The sequence below is a fragment of the Stegodyphus dumicola genome, chromosome 9 (genome assembly GCF_044657685.1).
Source record: "Stegodyphus dumicola isolate Sdum_Otavi_A_Nest chromosome 9, ASM4465768v1".
Taxonomy (NCBI): Eukaryota; Metazoa; Arthropoda; class Arachnida; order Araneae; family Eresidae; genus Stegodyphus; species Stegodyphus dumicola.
Genome location: NC_140776.1, coordinates 101,140,148 through 101,161,143, shown reverse-complemented (window position 1 = coordinate 101,161,143; position 20,996 = coordinate 101,140,148). Strand labels below are relative to the sequence as shown.

The following is a 20,996-nucleotide window of genomic DNA, read 5'->3' as shown; positions in this document are numbered from 1 at the left end:
AAGTTAATTAGAAATTAGAGTTACGAAAGGATTTGTGAAATTAAGTTACGTAAGTTAATTAGAAATTAGAGTTACGTAAGGATTTGCTAAACATATTACTTACGTAAATCTGGGAATAACTGTACTGAGAGCAATACACCATCATCACCTTTCAGCTGTTACTCCATTTCTCACTGTAGCCCTAAGATAAATTCATACTGGCAAGCTCAGCGTTCGTATAGCTATCGATACGACTCTGAATCTGCGCTGGTAATGCTGATTTACGCTAGCAGAATCCTCTTAAATACAGCTCAAAGACATGTAAGTATATAAGTGCATTTCCGCACACACATCCCATTACAAAGTCTGCCTATTTCGGTCACCTTTAACTGGATTATTGAAACATTTTTGTTAGATAATTTTGATTCATTCTATATATTGAGAATTATACACAATAAATCACATATTGTAATGGATAAAATTAACTTTTAAATACTGTGACATCATCTGCTATCACCTGTAGTCCATGCACTCCACACCCACTTTACAAGTTTCCCATAGACAGTTAATAGCCTATGCTAATAGTTTGAAACCCACTTTCTGATGATCGGGAGTTGGCTGTATATCGTGAAATCCGATTGCAATTCAAACGCATGCACATGAAAAAAAGCTTTTCTAAACGGAAATGTGACAGCTCTTAATCATTATAGCTATATCATTTTGGCATCTTTCATGATATCTCATAGCATTTCAAATGCATGCACATGAAAGTAAGCTTTTGTACTTAAAATACATAGCAATCAAATTTTCAAATACCTTTTATGTTAACTCGTGTAGAAATAATGCTTTAGGTTCTGCTCACTTTTTTTCTTTCCTCTCTCCCAGTTTAGTGTTTAAAATGATTGTTAAATATTTGTTCTTATTTCTCTAATGCCATGTAAGATAACAACTGACATGAATTTTAGGTTACATTTTTGGACAACTATGTTAAGCATAGTACATCAGCAGTTGACACCGCTACTTGCTTTGTTCAGGTAAGGTCATATTACTATTACTTTTGTAGAAAGTTTTTACCTTTTAATTACTTATTATTATATTCATTATTATTTTAACGTTGGAGAAATTCTGCTGTGTTTTTAAATTTCAATTTTAAATGCGCCTTTAGTACTTAACAAATTTAGTTACATTTTCTCTCAGAAGATGGCACCACCAGCAACTGATTCTAAAATCGATTCTCGTACGAAATTGATTAACCTGTACGCCCGACAATATCAGGGATCAGCGAGAGTTAGAAATTCGAATTCATTTAATCAGTGTATATGTATGTTACCAGATACACAGCTATAAAATTTTGTTGAAAAATATCGCAAAATTCTCGTACGAATAATGTGAAAATGTCCCTGAGAATTAAAGGCTGTAGGAAATAATAAAGACGCAGTATATTATCACTATTTACTGAATGAGAAATTATTGATTTATTTACTAAAATGATAGCATAGCACACAGTATAATTTCAAATTATATGTATTTATAGGCTTTTGTTCGATCTAAAAATATTTTTACAATATATTACTATACTGTATTACTGCAGTAATTTTATCTCTGAAAAGAAAAGTAAAATTCGAGAGCTGTTGTGGAGAGTGAAAAGTCTCGAAACTTTCATGACATGAGAGTTACATTAACGATGTATACATAAAAAGATGCCGTAACACAAATGATTAGTGCATAACTAAATAAATATTATATTATACCTTTTTAATTGAAATTCGCTTTTATAAATTAATAAAATTCTTAAAATATATTCAAAAACTTTATTTAAAATTAAGACTGTTATTCAGTTGGATGGTCTTTGTAGATATTATAACCAATGTCGAGCTGTAAAAATGTTTACAAAAGTGTCTCCCTTAATTTTTTTTACAAAAATAGAAAATACACGTAATCGAGTATGAATGAAAAAAAAAATATTTGAATAACTTTTTTTTTTTTTTTTTTTTTTTTTTTAATTTCAAACTCTTACGGAAATTACGTAACCAATAAATTTAATTATGCAGCCCAAGTTAATGTCAGAAAATAAATAGCTGAACTTTTTCTTTCTCCTTTCACTTCAGTTGACCTTTTAAAACTTTTTAAAGTCCAATAAAAATTTTTTCAAAAAGGTTTCATATAAAGAAAGTTTAGGGCAAACCAAAAACTTAGCAGTAAAGCCCAGACCCTGATAGTTTTACCGGGGTTCAATTCCGTCAGAAAAGGCTCCTTTCCTTGTTTGTGTGGTTTTCCTCATATATAACGTAAATATGAGGCAGTTTCATTAAAACGTCCTCTATGAAAGAATCCTATAGGAGGCAGATATACGTCTTGTGCTTTGCGTAATCGAAATAAGCCAGTCTAGTGCAATTATAAAATTTAGGATTAAATACTCATATAGGTTTCCCTTTTAAGGTTAGGTTCGGTTATTTAATTACGGCAAAGCCTCGAGGGCTATCTGTCTAAGGTGAGGCATGCCTTCGTGGAGGACTTTATAAGGGAAACTGGGTCGTATACACGTTACACATGGGGAAAACAACGAAAACACCCATGCAGCCAGCCCGTTTGCAGGATTCGAACCTCGGACCGAACGACCAGTGTTCAGCGTGGGCCGTGTCCCTTTTAAGGTTGAATAAATTGTCTGAATATAGCAAAATACATGAAAGGCTAGTGATGCCTTCGTCGAGGAGGGGATTTCTGAGAAAAATGGCTCATATTTAGGTTACGCATGCAGTAAACCAACAATGCAACAAGCTCGTTTTACTTGGGTTCGAGCCTTAACCACTTGGCCACCGATGGCGGTGTTCTCATTTCTCATGAAATCAGAAATATATTCTACGATCCAAGACGATAAAATGTTGTAAAAATACTGTAGATCGAGTTGAAAGCTAGTTCAACTTTAGGGCTGCTGATTAGAGGTCCTTCTTGACTCGTACAATGACCAACTTCGTTCCTGATTATACTGTTGTTATATGAAGTATATTGTTATTGAATATTATTGACTGTACTGTTGGAATTAATTTTAATTGAAGGCTTCCCAACATAATAACTTTATGCAGAGGATGGTTCTTAAGTAAAAATTTAAGATACACTGTATTAATTTTAGAAATATATTCTGGATGTATTTTGTTTTTTAAATTATTTTACATACTCTTTATCAAAGCAGTTTTTGTATATCATCAATTTTCTGCAATCAATTTCTCACGATGTGTAGCCCTTGTATGAAGTGAAGAAAATATTACAATCACGAAAAATTCTGGATATCATATTTTCAACAAAAATATCAATTTTGGCCGCTATCGAATGCAATTTAACGATGTTCTAGCGGGACATCTGTATGTAAGGACAGAATAAAGGATTCTTTTTTCCCAAATGAATTATAAAACTGATTTAAAATGGATTCAGAAGAAATTTTTTCGTGGCGTCTGTTCGTGCATACGTACGTGCGTACGTACGAACGTATGTATGTATGTATCTCGCATAACTCAAAAACGAGTAGCTTCAGAATTTTGAAATGTTGTATGTAGAACTGGGCCCACCAGCGGCCGAGCGGTAAAGTCGCTTAACACTGGTAGTTCAGTCCGAGGTTCGAATCCCGCGAACGGGCTGGATGCATGGGCGTTTTCGTGGTTTTCCCCATGTGTAACGTGTATACGAGCCAGTTTCTCTTAGAAAGTCCTCCACGAAGGCATCCCTCCTCTTAGGCAGATAGCCCTCGAGGCTTTGCCGTAATTACACATATACACATACGTATATAGAACTGTTACAGTATATACCTATGTACCTCACTTTTTGGTTGCAATCGGCCGCACCAAAAGTGTATATATGAATATATATACACCCAGTCTGTACTCGGCCTCAGCGAGCTTAGTTTTTTTTTTATTCGTATGTATTGGTAAACTGCACATTTTTTGCTTTAAAAATGATTGAATTATGTTATTCTTATCTTCCGGTTGAGGTTTTTAATGCCTTTAATTAATCTGCACGCAATAGTTGTAGAATTATCAACAATTAATAAGCTGTTCGGGTGCGGATAAGCCTAATTTTTGTGTACCATAGCAGCCATATTTGTTTACATTTGAAACATAGCAGAATAGTGAATTTAGTTTCTGCCCCTTCACTGACTTTACTGAGTGGGACCAAAATTTAACTTTCATTTTTGTGCACCAAAAAATCTGCCTTTTTGCCTGCTGGCCGAATTGCTTGTTTTTGCACAGAAACTCTAATTTTAATTATAAATGTTTTTATTGTTTTTACATTTTTTCTATGTTTTTAATTTTTAATGAAGATATTTTGAGGTTTTATGTATTTTTGCCTTGTCGCGAACTAAGAACAGAATTAATTGAATGAGAAATATATTTTTAATGAAATTCGAGGAAATAAGCTTAAATGAAATGCATCAAAAAATGTGTATAATTTAATATTCCGTACAAGAAAGTCATGTGGTGTATACATCCGATTTTTTTTAACTTTATAACCAAATGGCTTTCAAGCGCGTGGTCACTGCAAGACAAGAGTTCAGAAAAGAATAAATAGTACCAGTAAAAAAAAAAAAAAAAAAAAAAAAATTAAAAGGAAAAGTATTTTTAAAGCAACAGTTACTGACCAAATTTATAAGGATAAACTATATTTTAACGATGTTGATTTAAAGAGGAATTGACGAATAAGTGTTAAAAATGGGACAGTGGCTGTTTTATCGGCTGGATTTTGGCTGTTTTTACACGACTGATAATCCTTTATATTTATAATGTAAATAATAAAATATGAATGCATTTTAGCAACAAAGTTTTCTATTGTGTAATGTTAGTTTTAAATGAGAAGAATAAAATATTTAAGAAAGTAACAACGTTAAGATGCATGTTGCGTTCATTGTAATTTGAATTATATCTTATTAAAAGTGTTAGAAAATTCGCAATCGTGATAAATTAACATTACTTACCTTAACTGTACACTCTGCACTCCTCTCCCCCCCAAAAAAAAATTCAAAAGAAAAGTGGAAAGGGGGAACCGTTCTATATTTCCCGTTCTACTAAGTCAATCGACAAAATTTAATTTGTATTTTTCATGTCTCGAAAGGGCGACATCGGATATATACAACAGAGTCCCGCAAACTCGACATAAAGTGGACTGAGTGACTGGCGAGTTTCCGAAAAGTCGAGTTTTACGGAATAAGGGGTGGGTTTTTCAGAACTCTTAATATTTAACTGTTAATTGCTCTAATCATTTGTAGCACAATATTGGACACAGAATCGTACAGCATACAATTAAATTAATGTTGATGTTTTATGTCAATTTTTAGTACTATAGGAGTCATAAAAAGAACAAATATTCTAAGCTGAGTAAAAAAACTTACATACAAAACTGTAGAAAACTTATTAGTCGTTCTTGATAGGAAAGTATCGTGTGATGGTAGATTGTCTCTCATACTCATTCTGTCGTCGTGCAGCTTCATCCTGTAGGCGACGGAGGAAAACAATATCCATACCAGATGCACCTTGCTTCTCCATGTAACAGAGCATTCCTTCAGCGGCCTTCAACCTTTATACTGCTGGTCATAAGTTTACCTTTTCCGTTGTCTTCAATCTCTTCGTTTTCTGATGCATCTTCATTTTTATCCACATTATCTTTCACCAGTGCAACTATTTCTGCGTATCGTAAAATTTAAAAGTTTTCATCTTGTCCCATCCATTCTTCAACATCAGCATCAGTAATTTCTTTCGCAACCCAGAATTTAAGTAAGTCAACTATTTACAATTTCTGTGTCTTCTCTGCTACTGTGAAATTGTTTTCTGAATGGTTCAGAAACTTCAGGAACGAAAGATGCTTTTATCTGCTCTATTTCACTCCACGAATGAGCTATCCATCCAACAACATCCAACATATCTATTTTCTTCAGTTTCTCCATTATATCACTCCCCTCCTCCCAAAAATAAGAGATGAAAGAAGTTTACGTCTGTATCTTTTCTTCATAGCCCTAGTACATCGTCTGACACACTGAAGCTACGGTAAGAGGGAGAAACATGACTTTTATATTTTCGTCTCGTAATTGTTCTGCAGCAGGATAGGATGAGGTATTGTCTAGAATGAGAATCGCCTTCTTTGTTAGATATTTTGATTTTAAAAACTTTTACACTAATAGAATTAACTGCTGATGAAACCAATCATTAAATATTGCTCTATTCATCCATGCGTCTGACCGACTGCGGTACCAAATAGGAAGATTATAGTTGATTTCAATCCCATTAGTGTACGTTTTTACGTTTTTAAACGCCTGGGGAGTTTTAGCTTATAGCGCTTATAAGCGCTAGTCCGCCTGTTGCATTGCTGCATGCCAAGATTGTGACTCTCTCCTTGTTTCTTTTGCAGCCAGGTGCCGATTTTTCTTCCCTGGATGATGATTCTTTCCGTTTTCGAAGGTAGCATTCGACATTTCAGACCGGTATCATATAAATTATAAATTTGAGCTCCAGATATACTCTTCTTTTTAATTAGTTTGTGGAAATTATCCTTGAATATTGCAGCATTTCCCAAGTTAGCAGATAGCTTTTCCCCACAAACATTTAACAAGTTAGCAGATAGCTTTTCCCCACAAACATTTAACAAGTTAGCAGATAGCTTTTCCCCACAAACATTTAACAAGTTAGCAGATAGCTTTTCCCCACAAACATTTAACTGCCTGATGCCATACCGCGTTTTCTATCTGTTGAGCCAGCCAGCACTAGCAGTAAATTCAGGTTCTCCTTCTTGAAATTCATCACAAAAATTTTAGGGCTTTTTCTTGTGCTCCTAAAGTGGATGTTCCCTTTGCTGAGTAAACCGCAAATAAAGTGTCTTACTCACTTTTTCGTATTCACCACCTCTCATACTTAAACTTTTTTTTAAACTATCCATACATGCTCTTTTCGTACACCAATACTCTAATTCGGACCTATTCTTTTTCCGCCCTATCAAAGTAATCCATCCAACTCCTAAATCCATGGTAATTTTGTGTGTCCTTTCCCCTTTGCCCAGTCCCTTTAAGGCATTTAATTTCATTTCCATTGTCACATTAGTTTGTTTCTTCTCTTTTCGAACGGTATTTTTACTTCTGAAGAATATCAAAATATCCTAAAAATATCTTAACGTTTATACGCCTGGATGTGAACTGAGGAACGATACCCGCAATTAACTGGTGTGAGTTTAGTTTGCAATAGGATGCAGTCGCAAATCTTCAGACAAGTCTCCTAACGTTTCGCAACATAGAAAGGAAAGCCAGCGACCAGCCGCTACCTAACTTTCTTCGTATCCTAGAAAGAAGCAAACAGAGTTGCCAAGTATTGCAACATATCTCGAAATTTGTTAGGCAGTTCTAAGAACTAATAGCGCAATGCTAAAACGGCAAAAATGTCAGAAAAAGAAGACTCAAATCTTTAAACAGAACAAGAAAGACATACGCATAAATACTAATTATACACTGACTACCAATAAGTATTTGGACATCTATGCAAATGACGATATCTGCGGTCCTAAGGTACGTCACGGACTCCGCCGTTATATATCGTGTAGGAAACAGCATCGGCTTTAGTCGCATGCAAGATGCCATGCAGTTCGGAGCTCTCTGATTTCGAGAAAGGTATAATTATCGGGTATCACAAATGTGGCCGATCCTTAAGGGACATATCTAGCGATATGAAGTACCTAAAATCGACAGTGGCCTATGTGATTAAGAAGTGGAAGGTGAGCAGTGATTGTCGGAATGTGGCTCAAGTCAGCAGACCAAAGAAACTGGGAGATAGAGACCGACGAATGCTGTCCAGAGAAATTCGGAAGAACCGCACCCAACCGATGGCCCTCATCCGCGAGGAGTTTCAACAGGCATCCGGGAGTATTGGTTTAATGAATACCATCCGTAAGGAAGCACATCTGCTTGGTTTTCATGGTCGTGCTGCTGCCCATAAGCCTTTGATCACAAAGTCCAACCGTGCTGCTCGGTTAATGTGGTGCAAAGCACATCGAAATTGGACCGTAGATTAGTGGAAACGGGTTCTTTGAAGTGACGAATCAAAGTTCACCCTTTACCGTTCGGATGGCAGGGTCTGGGTCTGGCGTCTACCTGGAGAACGTCTCCTGCCAGAATCCATTGTGCCAACAGTCAAGTTCGGCGGAGGTGGATTTATGATCTGGGGGTGTTTCCCCTGGTATGGGCTGGGACCCTTGGTCCCTATTCATAGTAAGCTTAACTCCGATGCCTACTGCACTATTTTGGATGACAATGTGCTTCGTACGTTTTGGCACTTTTACGGGTTGGACACCTGTTACTTTCAGAACGGCAATGCCAGTTGTCATGTTTCGACGTTAACCAAGGCTTGGTATGGTGCCAATGGAGTTCATTGAATGGACTGGCCTGCCCAGAGTCCAGACCTGAACCCTATCGAGAAGCCGAGTGGAAGAAAATACCACTAGCTGTCATACAAAGACTTGTGGAAAGTATGCCCCGGAGTGTCCACGCTGTAATTACCTCTCGTGGAGGCTCTACCAACTACTGATTTTGAATTAAGTTAGTTTTTCTTTTCTATCACAGGTGTCCAAATACTTATTGGTAGTCATTGTATGTAATGTTTGCTCTGTCTGGCCTAGAGATATCTTAGAAAAGTTCCTAAAAAGTTGTCGAGTTACACGGAATGTCTTGTTATCGGAAGTCGAGCTTTCAGGACTCTGCTGTGTTGGATTTATATATAGCATCGTTCTAACGTAGATATTTTGACACAAAATCGGACTTCTGAAATGACATGCCGATTCATTCCATATTTCAATTTTACGACTCAAATTATGCCAAAGTGCCAAGTTTTGTGAAAATCGCACGAGTAGTCCTTAAAAAAATCAGCTTTCAAATATTTAGTTCCACACTGGTGATTGAAATTCGTATATATTTATTAATATCACTTTTTTTTATTAACCTTACTAGAATATTTCTTTTACAGTTCGAAATTTAGGTTCAGGCTAAATAAAATTCGCAGATATTTTTTGATTTATTTTTAAAATTTATATTTTTTAGTAATTTTTACAAATTTTTCGAAACAAATTTCAACCTATAAAATATTATAACCTATAAAAATTTTGCCATCTTAAAGTAGATGTATTTCTAGGCATTCCTGCAGGAAAGTAGAATTTTTTATTGAAAATTTCTGAAGATATACGAGAATTTATATACTGACGCGTTTTGAAATTTAGAATATTTGTTATAAGCGATAATAACGCCAAATATGGTTTATATATATAAATACACGCCTCCGGTAAAATTATTTGAAAGAATGAGTGATGGACGTTTTATTCCTCTGATGTATAATGGAAGGGAAAGGAAAACTGGTTACGATGAATTAAGGATCTCGCCAAGTGAATTATTCTTGGCGCAGATTGAAAAAAGTGCGCTAAGATAAATTTTTAAACTTCTGGGTAAATTTTTCACCAAATGTAATATTTAGGCAAAATTTGAGTCATAGAATGTAATTTCTCATACAGATATAAAAAAAAAAAAAAAAAAAAAAAAAAATTCGGTATCTCATTTTAGAAAAGTCCGATTTTGTGTCAGAATGCTAGAAAAATGCTATAAGTCTAATATATTCCGTAGTCGCACTTTCGAGAAATGAAAGATGCAAATTTCGTCAATCCGCTCACTCAAAAGGGAAATATGGAACTGTCCCCCAGTTTTTCGTGCAGAATGTACACTGCGAAAAAAAAAAGGGGGGGACAGTTTGGGCCGATTGACAAACTTTAAAATTGCGTTTTTCATATCTCGAAAGCGCGATTTTAGGATATGTATTAGATTTATATATAGCATTGTTCTAACATACATATTTTGACACGAAATCGGACTTTTTCTGAAATAATATACCAATATTTTCCATATTTCGATTCTACGACTTAAATTATGCCTAGATACTAAGTTTTGTAAAATTTGGTGTGAAATTTACGGAGAAATTCAAAAATTTATCTTGGCGTAATTTTTTCAATTTGAGCCATTCAATTTTTAATGTATGGCAACCAATTTTCATTTCCCTTCCATTATGCAGGAACGGAAAAAAGGCATCCCATTCCTATCTTTTTACATTGTGTGGGAGCGGAAAAAAAGTGACATCGTTTCTACTTTCAAATAATTTTAGCAAAGTGTCAAAACCACATTTGATGTTTTATCGCTTTCAACAAATATGCCAAATTTCAAAATGCGCCAATATATAAATTCACGCATATCTTCGGAAATTTTGAATAAGAAATTGTAATTTTTTGTAGGTATGCTTAGAAATACGTCTACTGTCAGATGATGGTAAAATTTTTATAGATTATAATTCAAAATGTTTTTGAAAAATTTATAAAAGTTGTTTAAAAATACAAATTTAGAAATACAAATTTATAAAAATACAAATTTAGAAATACAAATTTATAAAAATACAAATTTAGAATCATAAAAACTGGTTGAATTTTATTTGGAATGAACCTAAGTTTCGAAATGGGAAAGGAAGAATCAAATAAAAAAAGAAAGATATTTATTAATCTCTCTTTTTTTTATTTAACTTATTGGATTCTTCCTTTCCCATTTTTATATGCCAAACTCTGTTTACATTGAGGAGCTGAAATTTTGCGAGCTAATTTTTTAAAAACTACTCGTGCGATTTTTACAAAACTTGGCAGTTTCGCCTAATTTGAGTCGTAGAATTAAAATATGGAAAGAAATGGGAATGTTATTTGAGAAAAAGTCCGATTTTATGTCAAAATATCTATATTATAACAATGCTATATATAAGTTTAATACATATCCTAAGTCGCGCTTTCGAGACATTAAAAACGTAAGTTGAATTTCTTGTTGAAGTTCCAACTGAAAGTTGAATTGTTCCGGCCCAGTAGAACGGGAGATATATAACTGTCTCATTTTTAGTCCAAAGGGGCTTCGTCCCTGAAGGAATATTGTTTTCGTTTTGCGATTTTGCGTTGAATCACTATAAATGTCCGTTTCACTTTTGAAACTGTTGCCACCAAATGTTAGAGTCATGCATTATATTTGAATAAATTAAATAATGAAAAATCTACATAAATGTATGTATATTTCTCGCATTGTGATAAATGTGATTCATAGAGCCATCGAATTTTGAATGACGTAATCCTACTGCAAATATGGGCATGTGGAAGCCCAAATTTGAAATTTGGAATTTGTTTTATTATCGATTTCATATTTTGTAAAACTTTAACGAATTTTTGAGTAACAAACTCAACGATTTGAAAGCGAGCAATGGCAACGGAGAAAATAATATCTCCAGCGCGGGGAACCGTGTATCGGAAATTCTAAAGATATGCTCATTTTAAAATTATTTTGTGACACTGCTATTGAACTGAAATTTATGCTTTAAGTACGAAGAACATGATATTTAATAAATAAAGGTAACACACAAAACGTTAAAAAAACGCCTCTTTGGACGTAATTTAAAATCTGAAACCTTTCAGACTTTTTTTTTTCCGCGGTGTACATTTATTTACAGTTACATTTCTTAACATCCCAAAATTCTTAATTTTACGAAATGCTTTTACATAATTTTGAATATTCTATGTTCGTTTTAAAATAAAAAATATTCATGTACACATAAAGATCCAGTTTTTTTTCCTTCTCCTCCATTGAAAGACGTCTAATTAAAACAGTCGAACGATAAATTAAATAAGCAAGCTTCTCTTAAAATCTTACAAATACACGCTTTGATTGAATACATTTTGGTTAGAAGTCTCAATCAATAAGGTAACTCGAATAACTGAATATCTCTCTGTTGTTCTCTCCCTATCTCGAAACATTATTATGCCTAGTAATTCCACGTCGTTTAATAATAGCAATTACTGAGATTCTTTTCACCATTTTCGACGTAATCATATTTCTAATCTTTAAGTATTTGAGTAAAGAGGGAATTTAAATGAATTTTCTTGTAATCTTTTCATTTTGTGAAAGAAAAAGCAATTTTGTTTTAACTTAAAGAACGATATATATAGTTTTAATTTAAAATTGAGTTATAAGGAATGGAGTTTTATAGTTGTTTATTTCGTTATGTAATTTAATGTTCTTTATTTCATAAATTTAATAACGTAATATCTAACGCAATATACGTTTTGCAGGTATCCTCTAATGCCTTCCAAATGCGCTTAAGTACGTTCATTTCTAAATGTATCAATTTTTTCATCACGTGGCATATAGAGAGCTTCTCGAAATATGCATCATAACTTTAAGTATCCTTAATAACACTTAATATGAATTTTATCACAATTACTGACATAAATAAAAATTATCATTCATTTATATAAGAGAATCACTTTTCGATAAAAAGATATAATAAGTGCTTACCAAGATAAGAAAAGGCATCTATATTTTGCACTATTAAAAAAAATAGCTATGACGCAAAAGAGGTATTCATTTTTATTTAAAAAAAGGAAAGAAATTTGAATCACGCTTGAACAGAACTTTCCTTTTTTAAAGGAAGTTGTTTTTTAAGAAACAAAAAATATTTAATTCAAGTGAATGCTGTTTTAAAGTAACGTAAGTATTCTGTTTGTTTTTATTGATACACAATATTTTCGTTTTTTTTAAATCAAAAGCAGTCTTTTTATTTTTTCGTGCATTAACAATAAGAAGATTTGGCTTCACAATTTAATAATGTGACGTCTAAATAAAAAATAAATAAAAATTTGCAGTTTGATTTTTCACAACTCCTGAAAACACATGTAAAACTATAATTTCCAATTTAAAATATTCAAACAAAAGCAGAAATTGATTTTCTTAATACTGATTAGTATTTACTAGTACATAAATAATACTTATAAATTAAAATTAGGACTAACAATTATACTCAAAACTTCAAATGCAAACCGCTAACATGAACTTTCATGCATCCATTACCCCACATAACAGAATCAATCCTTACGCTTTAGTTATATAAAATATGTAGGTAGGTAGGTATGGCGCGGTCCATTCTCCTGGCAAGCCCAAGTTATAAAGTATGAATAATAGTTTCTCATTCATGCGGAGCTCCACTTACTTGCAGTGGCCGAGTGGATAAGAACGCTGAATACTGGGATTTCGAACCCAGCCAACAGACTGGTTGCATGGATATTTCTCATGGTATTTCCTCCTTTATGATGTGAATAAGAGCGAGTTCTCTTAGAAAATTTGTAATCCTTAGAGTTGGCCTTCGTGTTTCCTAGTCCTATAAATGCATAATTGCTCTATTAAGTTTTCAACGGAAATATCTGTCGCCTATGGCTGATAGCCCTCGTATGCTTTGTCGTATTGAAATAACCTACCATACTATAACTTCATTTTCATACTGTTATTTGTATCATCTTGAGAATTTCTCGCATTTGTATTTGCGTATTTTCCTAATATTCTTTATGCATGTTTTGGTAGCAATTTTGTCTGTTTCAGTTTGTGTTTTTGTTGTATCATAAATTATAATACGACGTTTAGCTTAAGAGAGCTTCTCCTGACGCATGCGCCGTTCGCGTTTATCCGCGCGGTGATGAATGATGACGTAACTGTTTATTACGTATGTATGTATATGTATACCATTCTTACTTCTTCGCCCTTTTTCTCTGCTGTATGCAACTATGTTTAAGTTAATCTCTGTCATTAAAAATGTTCATTGATATTACAATCTATTTAGGCTTATTTATTTCTTCAATGGTTATGGGCCCAGGAACGTTTCAACTGTGCTTAATTAGCAAAATACTTATTTTAAAATGAACATTTTGAAGTTTTCGAGCATTGAACTCTTAAGCCTAATTCAGTGCAAGAACTGTTACGTCTAATCAACGGTAAGAACTGATCAGCGTTCAGTTAAGCCTATTTTTATAGCGCTCAATCTTGTTTTTTTGGCTGTGAGAGACTGTATTACATTATGTCGCATTTGACTACTATAGAAAAGCTCGGAAAAGATAATTTTGACAGTTGGAAATTACAAATAGAAGCAGTATTGATTAAAAACGACCATTGGGATTATGTAACCGGTAAAGTGCTAAAACCTGCTGAAGGAACCGAAGACGAAAAGAAATGGCTCCAAGCTGATCAAAAAGCTCGCGCAGATATAATTCTTGCTATTAATCCTAGTGAACTGTGTCATATAAAGCATTGTGTGACATCAAATGCTGTGTGGAATAAACTCAAAGCCGTATATGAATCGAAAGGACCTGCGAAGAAGGCTACATTATTAAAACAGCTTTTATTTAGAAAAATGGTGGAAAGCGAAACGATGTCTGAACATTTGAATAATTTCTTCGAAATAGTTGATAAGCTTAAACAAATGGAAATTGACATAGCTGATGATTTATTATCGATTCTTCTGCTCTATAGTATTCCAGAAAATTTTGAAAATTTTAGATGCGCCATCGAATCAAGAGATCAGTTACCTAGTCCCGAATCTTTGAAAATCAAAATGTTAGAAGAATGGGAAGCAAGAAAAGGGAAAACGTCTCAAGATTCACAGAATGCATACTATACTGATTATAAAAGAAGAAATCAAGAACAGAAGAAAAATGAAAAATGGAAGGTAAATTCAAACAAAAATTTTCCAGCTGAAAGAAATTTTCGAAACTTGAAGTGTAATTACTGCTCGAAAATTGGGCACAAGGCATCTGAATGCAGAAAGAAAATAGCTGATAGAAAATATGCGCAATCAAATAAGGGAAATCAAGGTTCTATGATGGCTTCTAATTATGAAGAGCAGATTAGTTTAGCAGTAAACAATGCTTATCAGAAGACCTCCTCATGGTGCTTAGATAGTGGCTGTACATCTCACATGTGCAATGACAGAAGGTTATTTTCAGAATTTCACCCTCGAACGAATTCAACCATAAAGTTAGCAGTTAACAAAACAGCAAAAATTACAGGAATTGGAACTGTCCTTATAACAGTACCTAACGGAAATAAGACAATTAAACTTACGCTCAAAAATGTGTTATGTGTTCCAGAATTAAAATGTAATTTGCTGTCAACATCTAAAGCTACTGCAAATAATTGTTCAGTGATTTTTACAGAACGACATGCTAGAATAATAGAACCAAATGGATCTATACTAGTGCAGGCTATTCGTCATCGTGATCTTTATTATATACATCTAAGCACTGAAACAGCTGCAATAGCACAGGTAAGTGATTTTGTAAAGTGGCATCTTAAATTAGGTCATTTAAATGAGTCTGATTTGAAAAGACTTAAGTCTGATAACATGGTTAGAAATTTAAATTTTAATAACACTGAATCTCTAAAAGACTGCAAAGTCTGTATCAGAGATAAACAAACTGTGCAACCTTTTCAAAAAGAATCAAAATTTCAAAGTGATGAATTACTGTACTTGATTCACTCAGATTTGTGTGGACCTATGAGAGTCTCATCCCATGCTGGTTCGCGTTATTTTGTTACTTTCATAGACGACAAATCGCGTTATGTGGAAGTCAGTTTCCTTAAAACTAAAGATGAAGTGAAAAAGGCATTCATTAAATACAAAGCTGCGGTCGAAAATCGTCTGGGAAAGAAAATAAAAATCCTTCGGACTGATAACGGTCTCGAATATCGCGGAGAAGAATTTAATAAATATATTCAAGAATGCGGGATTAAACGAGAATTCTCTGCACCAATGACTCCTCAACAGAATTCGAGAGCTGAACGCATGAACCGCACTTTAACTGAAATGGCCAGATGTTTGTTACTACAAAGTAATCTTTCCGAATCCTTTTGGGCTGAAGCGTTGAACTGTGCTGTTTATATTCGTAATCGTTGCCCGAATCGAAGCCTGGGAGTAAACAAAACACCTTATGAATTATTTTTTGGCATCAAGCCAACTGTATCTCACTTCAAAGTATTCGGACAGAAATGTTTTGTACTTAATAAAAGGTCTAAGGGGAAATTCGATCCTCGATCAGAAGAACATATATTTGTAGGATACTCAAATGAATCGAAAGCATACAGGCTGTGGAATAAAAATTCCAGAAAAATCGTTATAAGCCGAGATGTTAGATTCATTGATGAATTTGAAAACTCGACTAATTATGATAAAGATTTAGAAGTTTTATTTCCCGAAAATATTCCTGATAAAAAGAAGGAAGAACCTCTGAATGTAAAGCAAATATCGGCTGATGAATTTGAAAACTCGACTAATTATGATAAAGATTTAGAAGTTTTATTTCCAGAAAATATTCCTGATAAAAAGAAGGAAGAACCTCTGAATGTAAAGCAAATATCGGCTGATGAAATAACAGAAGACCCCTCAAATATGGCAGAAGCATCTGCTGAATCATCTGATAATGAAGATTCTGATTCCGAAGCACTACCTGAAATGCAGATTAAAAGGGGGGCAGGTCGTCCAAAGAAAGTCAAGACTGGGAAGCCAGGAAGACCAAAAAAGGAGTACCACAATATAAACATAGAAAAGGAAGAAGCACAAATTGCTGAAGAAGATACAAATCCGACATTAGAAGAAGCATTAAATGGAAGTTATGCTGAGGAATGGCATAAGGCTATGCAAATTGAGTATGAAGCACTTGTTAAAAATGGTGCATGGAAATTAGTAAAGCGACCACACAACAAAAAGGTAATAGGATGTCGCTGGGTTCTTAGAACGAAATATAATGCAGATGGAACAGTTCAAAAGAGAAAAGCTCGATTGGTTGCTAGAGGATTTGCACAGGAACCTGGAATTGATTTTAATGAAACCTTTGCTCCGGTAGCCAGAGCAAGTTCTATAAGAACTGTGATTGCATACAGTGCTGAACAAGACCTCATGTTATATCAACTAGATTTTGTTATGGCTTATGTTAACGGAGATTTAAAAGAAGAAATTTTCATGGAACAAGCTAAAGGTTTTGAAGACCAAAATAATCCTGATTATGTTTATGCTTTGCAAAAGTCTCTTTATGGTTTGAAACAAAGTGGAAGACAGTGGTATGAAAAATTAGACAAAAAACTCAAAAACTTTGGATTACAACCATTACAATCAGATAAGTGTGTATACAGGATGAAAACATCTCAAGGTGAGTTAATTCTAATTTTATATGTTGATGACTTAATAATAGCAACAAATAGCTGTGATTTATATGCTGAACTTAAAGGTTATCTTTCTAAAGAATTTCATGTTAAAGATTTAGGCAAACTTCATTATTGTCTTGGAATAGAATTTAATCAAGATGTAAATAATAATTCTATTAGTTTATCTCAGCAGAAATATGTTGATAATATTCTACGAAGGTTTAATATGCAAGATGCAAAACCAGTAGCAACTCCTTTAGATCCTAGTATAAAATTAAGTAAAATGTGTCCTTCTGAAACTGAAAAGGAAGAAATGAACAATGTACCTTATCGCCGTCTAATTGGTTCGCTTATGTATCTTTCTGTGTTTACTAGGCCGGATATTACATATGCCGTCAGTCACCTGAGCCAATTTAATAACAATCCTGGAAAATTACACTGGTTGGCTGCAAAGCGCGTTCTTCGATACTTAAAAGGAACTAAAAATTATTGTTTAAAATTCCGAAAGACTGGAAAAGCACTTATTGGATATACCGATGCCGACTGGGCGTCTGATGTTAATACTAGAAAATCGTATACAGGTTACCTATTCAAGCTAGCTGGAAATCCGATAACATGGGAATCACGAAAGCAACAAACTGTTGCATTATCAAGTACTGAAGCAGAGTACATCAGTCTTTCAGAAAGTGCCAAAGAAGCAGTTTATTTACGTCGTTTCCTTAAAGAATTAAATTTTACTGCTGATTATCCAACCATTATATATTGTGATAATCAAGGTGCACAAAAGCTTATGAAAAATGCTGTTTATCACTCACGCACTAAACACATAGATATTAGACATCATTTCATTCGTGAGATTTATGAAAGAAATGAAATAGACGTTAAATATGTGCCAACAGAGAAAATGCCTGCAGATGTACTGACAAAAACATTGACTGCTTCGAAACATTCTAAGTGCTGTAAATTAATTGGAATAACTGTAAATGATTAATGTTTATTTTTTTTCAGCCGCCAAACGTCGAAAGGGGGATTGTTGTATCATAAATTATAATACGACGTTTAGCTTAAGAGAGCTTCTCCTGACGCATGCGCCGTTCGCGTTTATCCGCGCGGTGATGAATGATGACGTAACTGTTTATTACGTATGTATGTATATGTATACCATTCTTACTTCTTCGCCCTTTTTCTCTGCTGTATGCAACTATGTTTAAGTTAATCTCTGTCATTAAAAATGTTCATTGATATTACAATCTATTTAGGCTTATTTATTTCTTCAGTTTTAATTTCGTTTTTCCACCATTCTTCGCATGTGTTTTAGTAGCAATTTTAAATCTTCATTATGTATCAATCTAGAAGTCAAAGACAAAAAATCAGGGTTATATTTTCAAATTTTCACACGACTAGTTTCAATGATTTTACCGAACCATCATTTTCAGCTGCAAAAACGCAAATGAACGAGATAAGATAAGATAACATAGACATTAGTCAAGCTACTGGTGCCATCAGTTGATGAAACCAGAACTAAAGCATAATTTGTTTAAAGTCTAAAGTCAAAGATGGATTGGAGTTAGAGTCGTTAACTAGAACAGAAGGATTTTTTTTAATGTGAAATGTCTCTAAAAAATCCAGTTCACCAATGGAAGATATTTTTATGAATAATTTTGGCAGCAGAAAAATTGAAAGTGTGATTTTCGGACCAACCATGCTGGGCAACAGAAGACTTCTGTGTTTCCTTTTTTCTAACATATGCCTCATGTTCTTTAACGCGAAATTTTAAGGCTCTATTAGGCACTAAGATTCGCCTTAAAATGTTTCTTATATGAAAATTCCACAAAATTGAGCAATATAATGCCTTTGCCACAAACTTGATCTAAAAAAACTTGAGCGCAAACTTTGCCACAAACTTGATCTAAAAAAACTTGAGCGCAAACTTTGCCACAAACTTGATCAATATAATAGATAGAACTCATTCAATGAAGCCACTATAGAGAAATAGTGGTGTGTGTGTATTTTTGCTGCAGGTATAACAATGATATCCCGGCTGAGTTCACATTACTCTTTTTATTAAGGTTAGACAAATATGTATATATTTCAACACATATTCACTAATAACTAAATAACATAAGATGTAAGTCACTCGATCCACGTTAGCAGTAAGCATAAAAAGTTGTGGGACAGGTACGCAGGCATCACGATACAGAAGAGAGGTGAGTTCGTGCTTTACCGACGGCAGCCAGGAACAGAAACCGGCCCAAATTTCCCCTACTGAACAAGAGGGAGAAACCTTGTAGCCCCCTCTTTTGGGTAAGCGGACAAATAAAGAGTTCTGCACACCACCTTCAGCTTAAATCACAGTCTCCAGAACGCCTCAGAAGCAAAAATAGATACATATCTTACAACCTCAGGAGAGAAATCGTGAAATACCTTCCAGAATTTCTACTGCGGTTCACCTTTATTGTTACAGATTGACTTATTGGTGACCCTTTTAACCACTCCTCACACATAATAGTGAAGAAGATTACAGTTAATGTGAATCTGGAGGCTATATATCAGAAATATGGTAAAAGGCACATTTGAGATTTTTGTCATGTGTTGGCTGCAAAGTCTTGCTGAGAGTCATATGGTCTTCTTGGGATAATTTGTTCAATCCAGGATTTGGATGTAAAAGCCAGACTACTTTGGTACACATTCTGGTTCACTCGAAAATTTTCTCAAAGATTTTCACAGCATTCTTTAGAACTTCTCCGACCTCCATATAAAACTCTGAATTTACCATAACGTAAAAAATGCTCACCTGTAGAGTCATTAAGTATTCCGATGCAAGAACGTGAAAGATGCGCAGTACCCTCACCAGAATTCGAACTCCGGATCTCCCGAATGCGCATCAAGAATGTTTCCATTTACACCACGAAGGTATACCGGAAGGAGGTATAAAATATCTTATAGGCTTACCGATAATTGAGAATCTGGAACAAAAGTCGCAGATCAAGAAAGGTCATACATTAGCTTTAATTTTCCTCGTTTCAACTTGCGTCAATTCTACTTGAGCAGCATGTGGCTTTTTATTTTAACATTATATAGAAAGCTTTTAAAATATTATCCTCATTTATTTTTTTAGATAAAAACATTCTGGCGTCAATTAGCTTGGCCTGATTCAGCTGGTTCATTCGCCTTTGTTCTGAAAGTTATAGAAGTAAGAACATTCTTTATGGAATACTTTTTTTCCTATAAGATTATATATAAATAGAAAGCTAATTAAATTAAATTGCTTAAAAGCTTTCTTACTTTATGACTTGAGATTGTAAATGAATGAATTTATTTGCAAGAAAGGAAACTTATGAGTAAAAATATATCATATACTTTATAAAATTTATTGCTCAGACTAATTTTTATTTCCTTTTCAGATAATATGTGAAGGAACTGTCTATTATGCTAAATTATGTCAACAGAAATTGCAGAAAATAATAGATAGCGAAAAGCAGACAGACGTTACAGAACAGGTATGATAACTGCATAATTTCGAATGATCTGTTTGGAGTGATATGTTGCATTACTTACATATAAAGTCAGAAGTTCATAAGTATGATATTTTTTATCACTTAAACGTGTCGAGATTTTAACAAACCTTTCAATGTAAAATATTACTGGTTTTTCAAATCACCTATTTGTTGAAATCTCAATTAATATATTAGCTATGGTATTTGTTTATTAGGTATATGTTTTTTTATATTATGTTTATATGTTATTTTATTTTGGATCTCTTGCGTTACAGGATTATATCAAGGTAAAATATTTAGTGTTTCTAAATAAAAGAAATATATTTATTAGGAAAATTATTTCAGTACATAAAAAACGAAATAAAGGCACACAGTATAAAAATGTGTATGGATAATGTTTATTCCGAAAACAAAAACACTGATATGAGATTAACACAATTTAAATGAGGTAAAAAGGCTAGGATGTCCATTAGCAA

At 33.7% G+C, this 20,996-nt stretch overlaps 1 protein-coding gene across 1 annotated transcript in view; it reads left to right on the top strand.

Annotated features, from left to right (window-relative positions):
• Window positions 1-20,996, top strand: part of LOC118194764 (BAI1-associated protein 3-like) — a 282,557-nt gene that overhangs the window by 209,640 nt on the left and 51,921 nt on the right. The window contains exons 19-21 of the mRNA XM_085823822.1: window positions 945-1,013; window positions 20,142-20,216; window positions 20,428-20,523. Coding sequence (XP_085679948.1) covers window positions 945-1,013; window positions 20,142-20,216; window positions 20,428-20,523 — 240 coding nt within the window. The remainder of the gene's footprint in view (window positions 1-944; window positions 1,014-20,141; window positions 20,217-20,427; window positions 20,524-20,996) is intronic.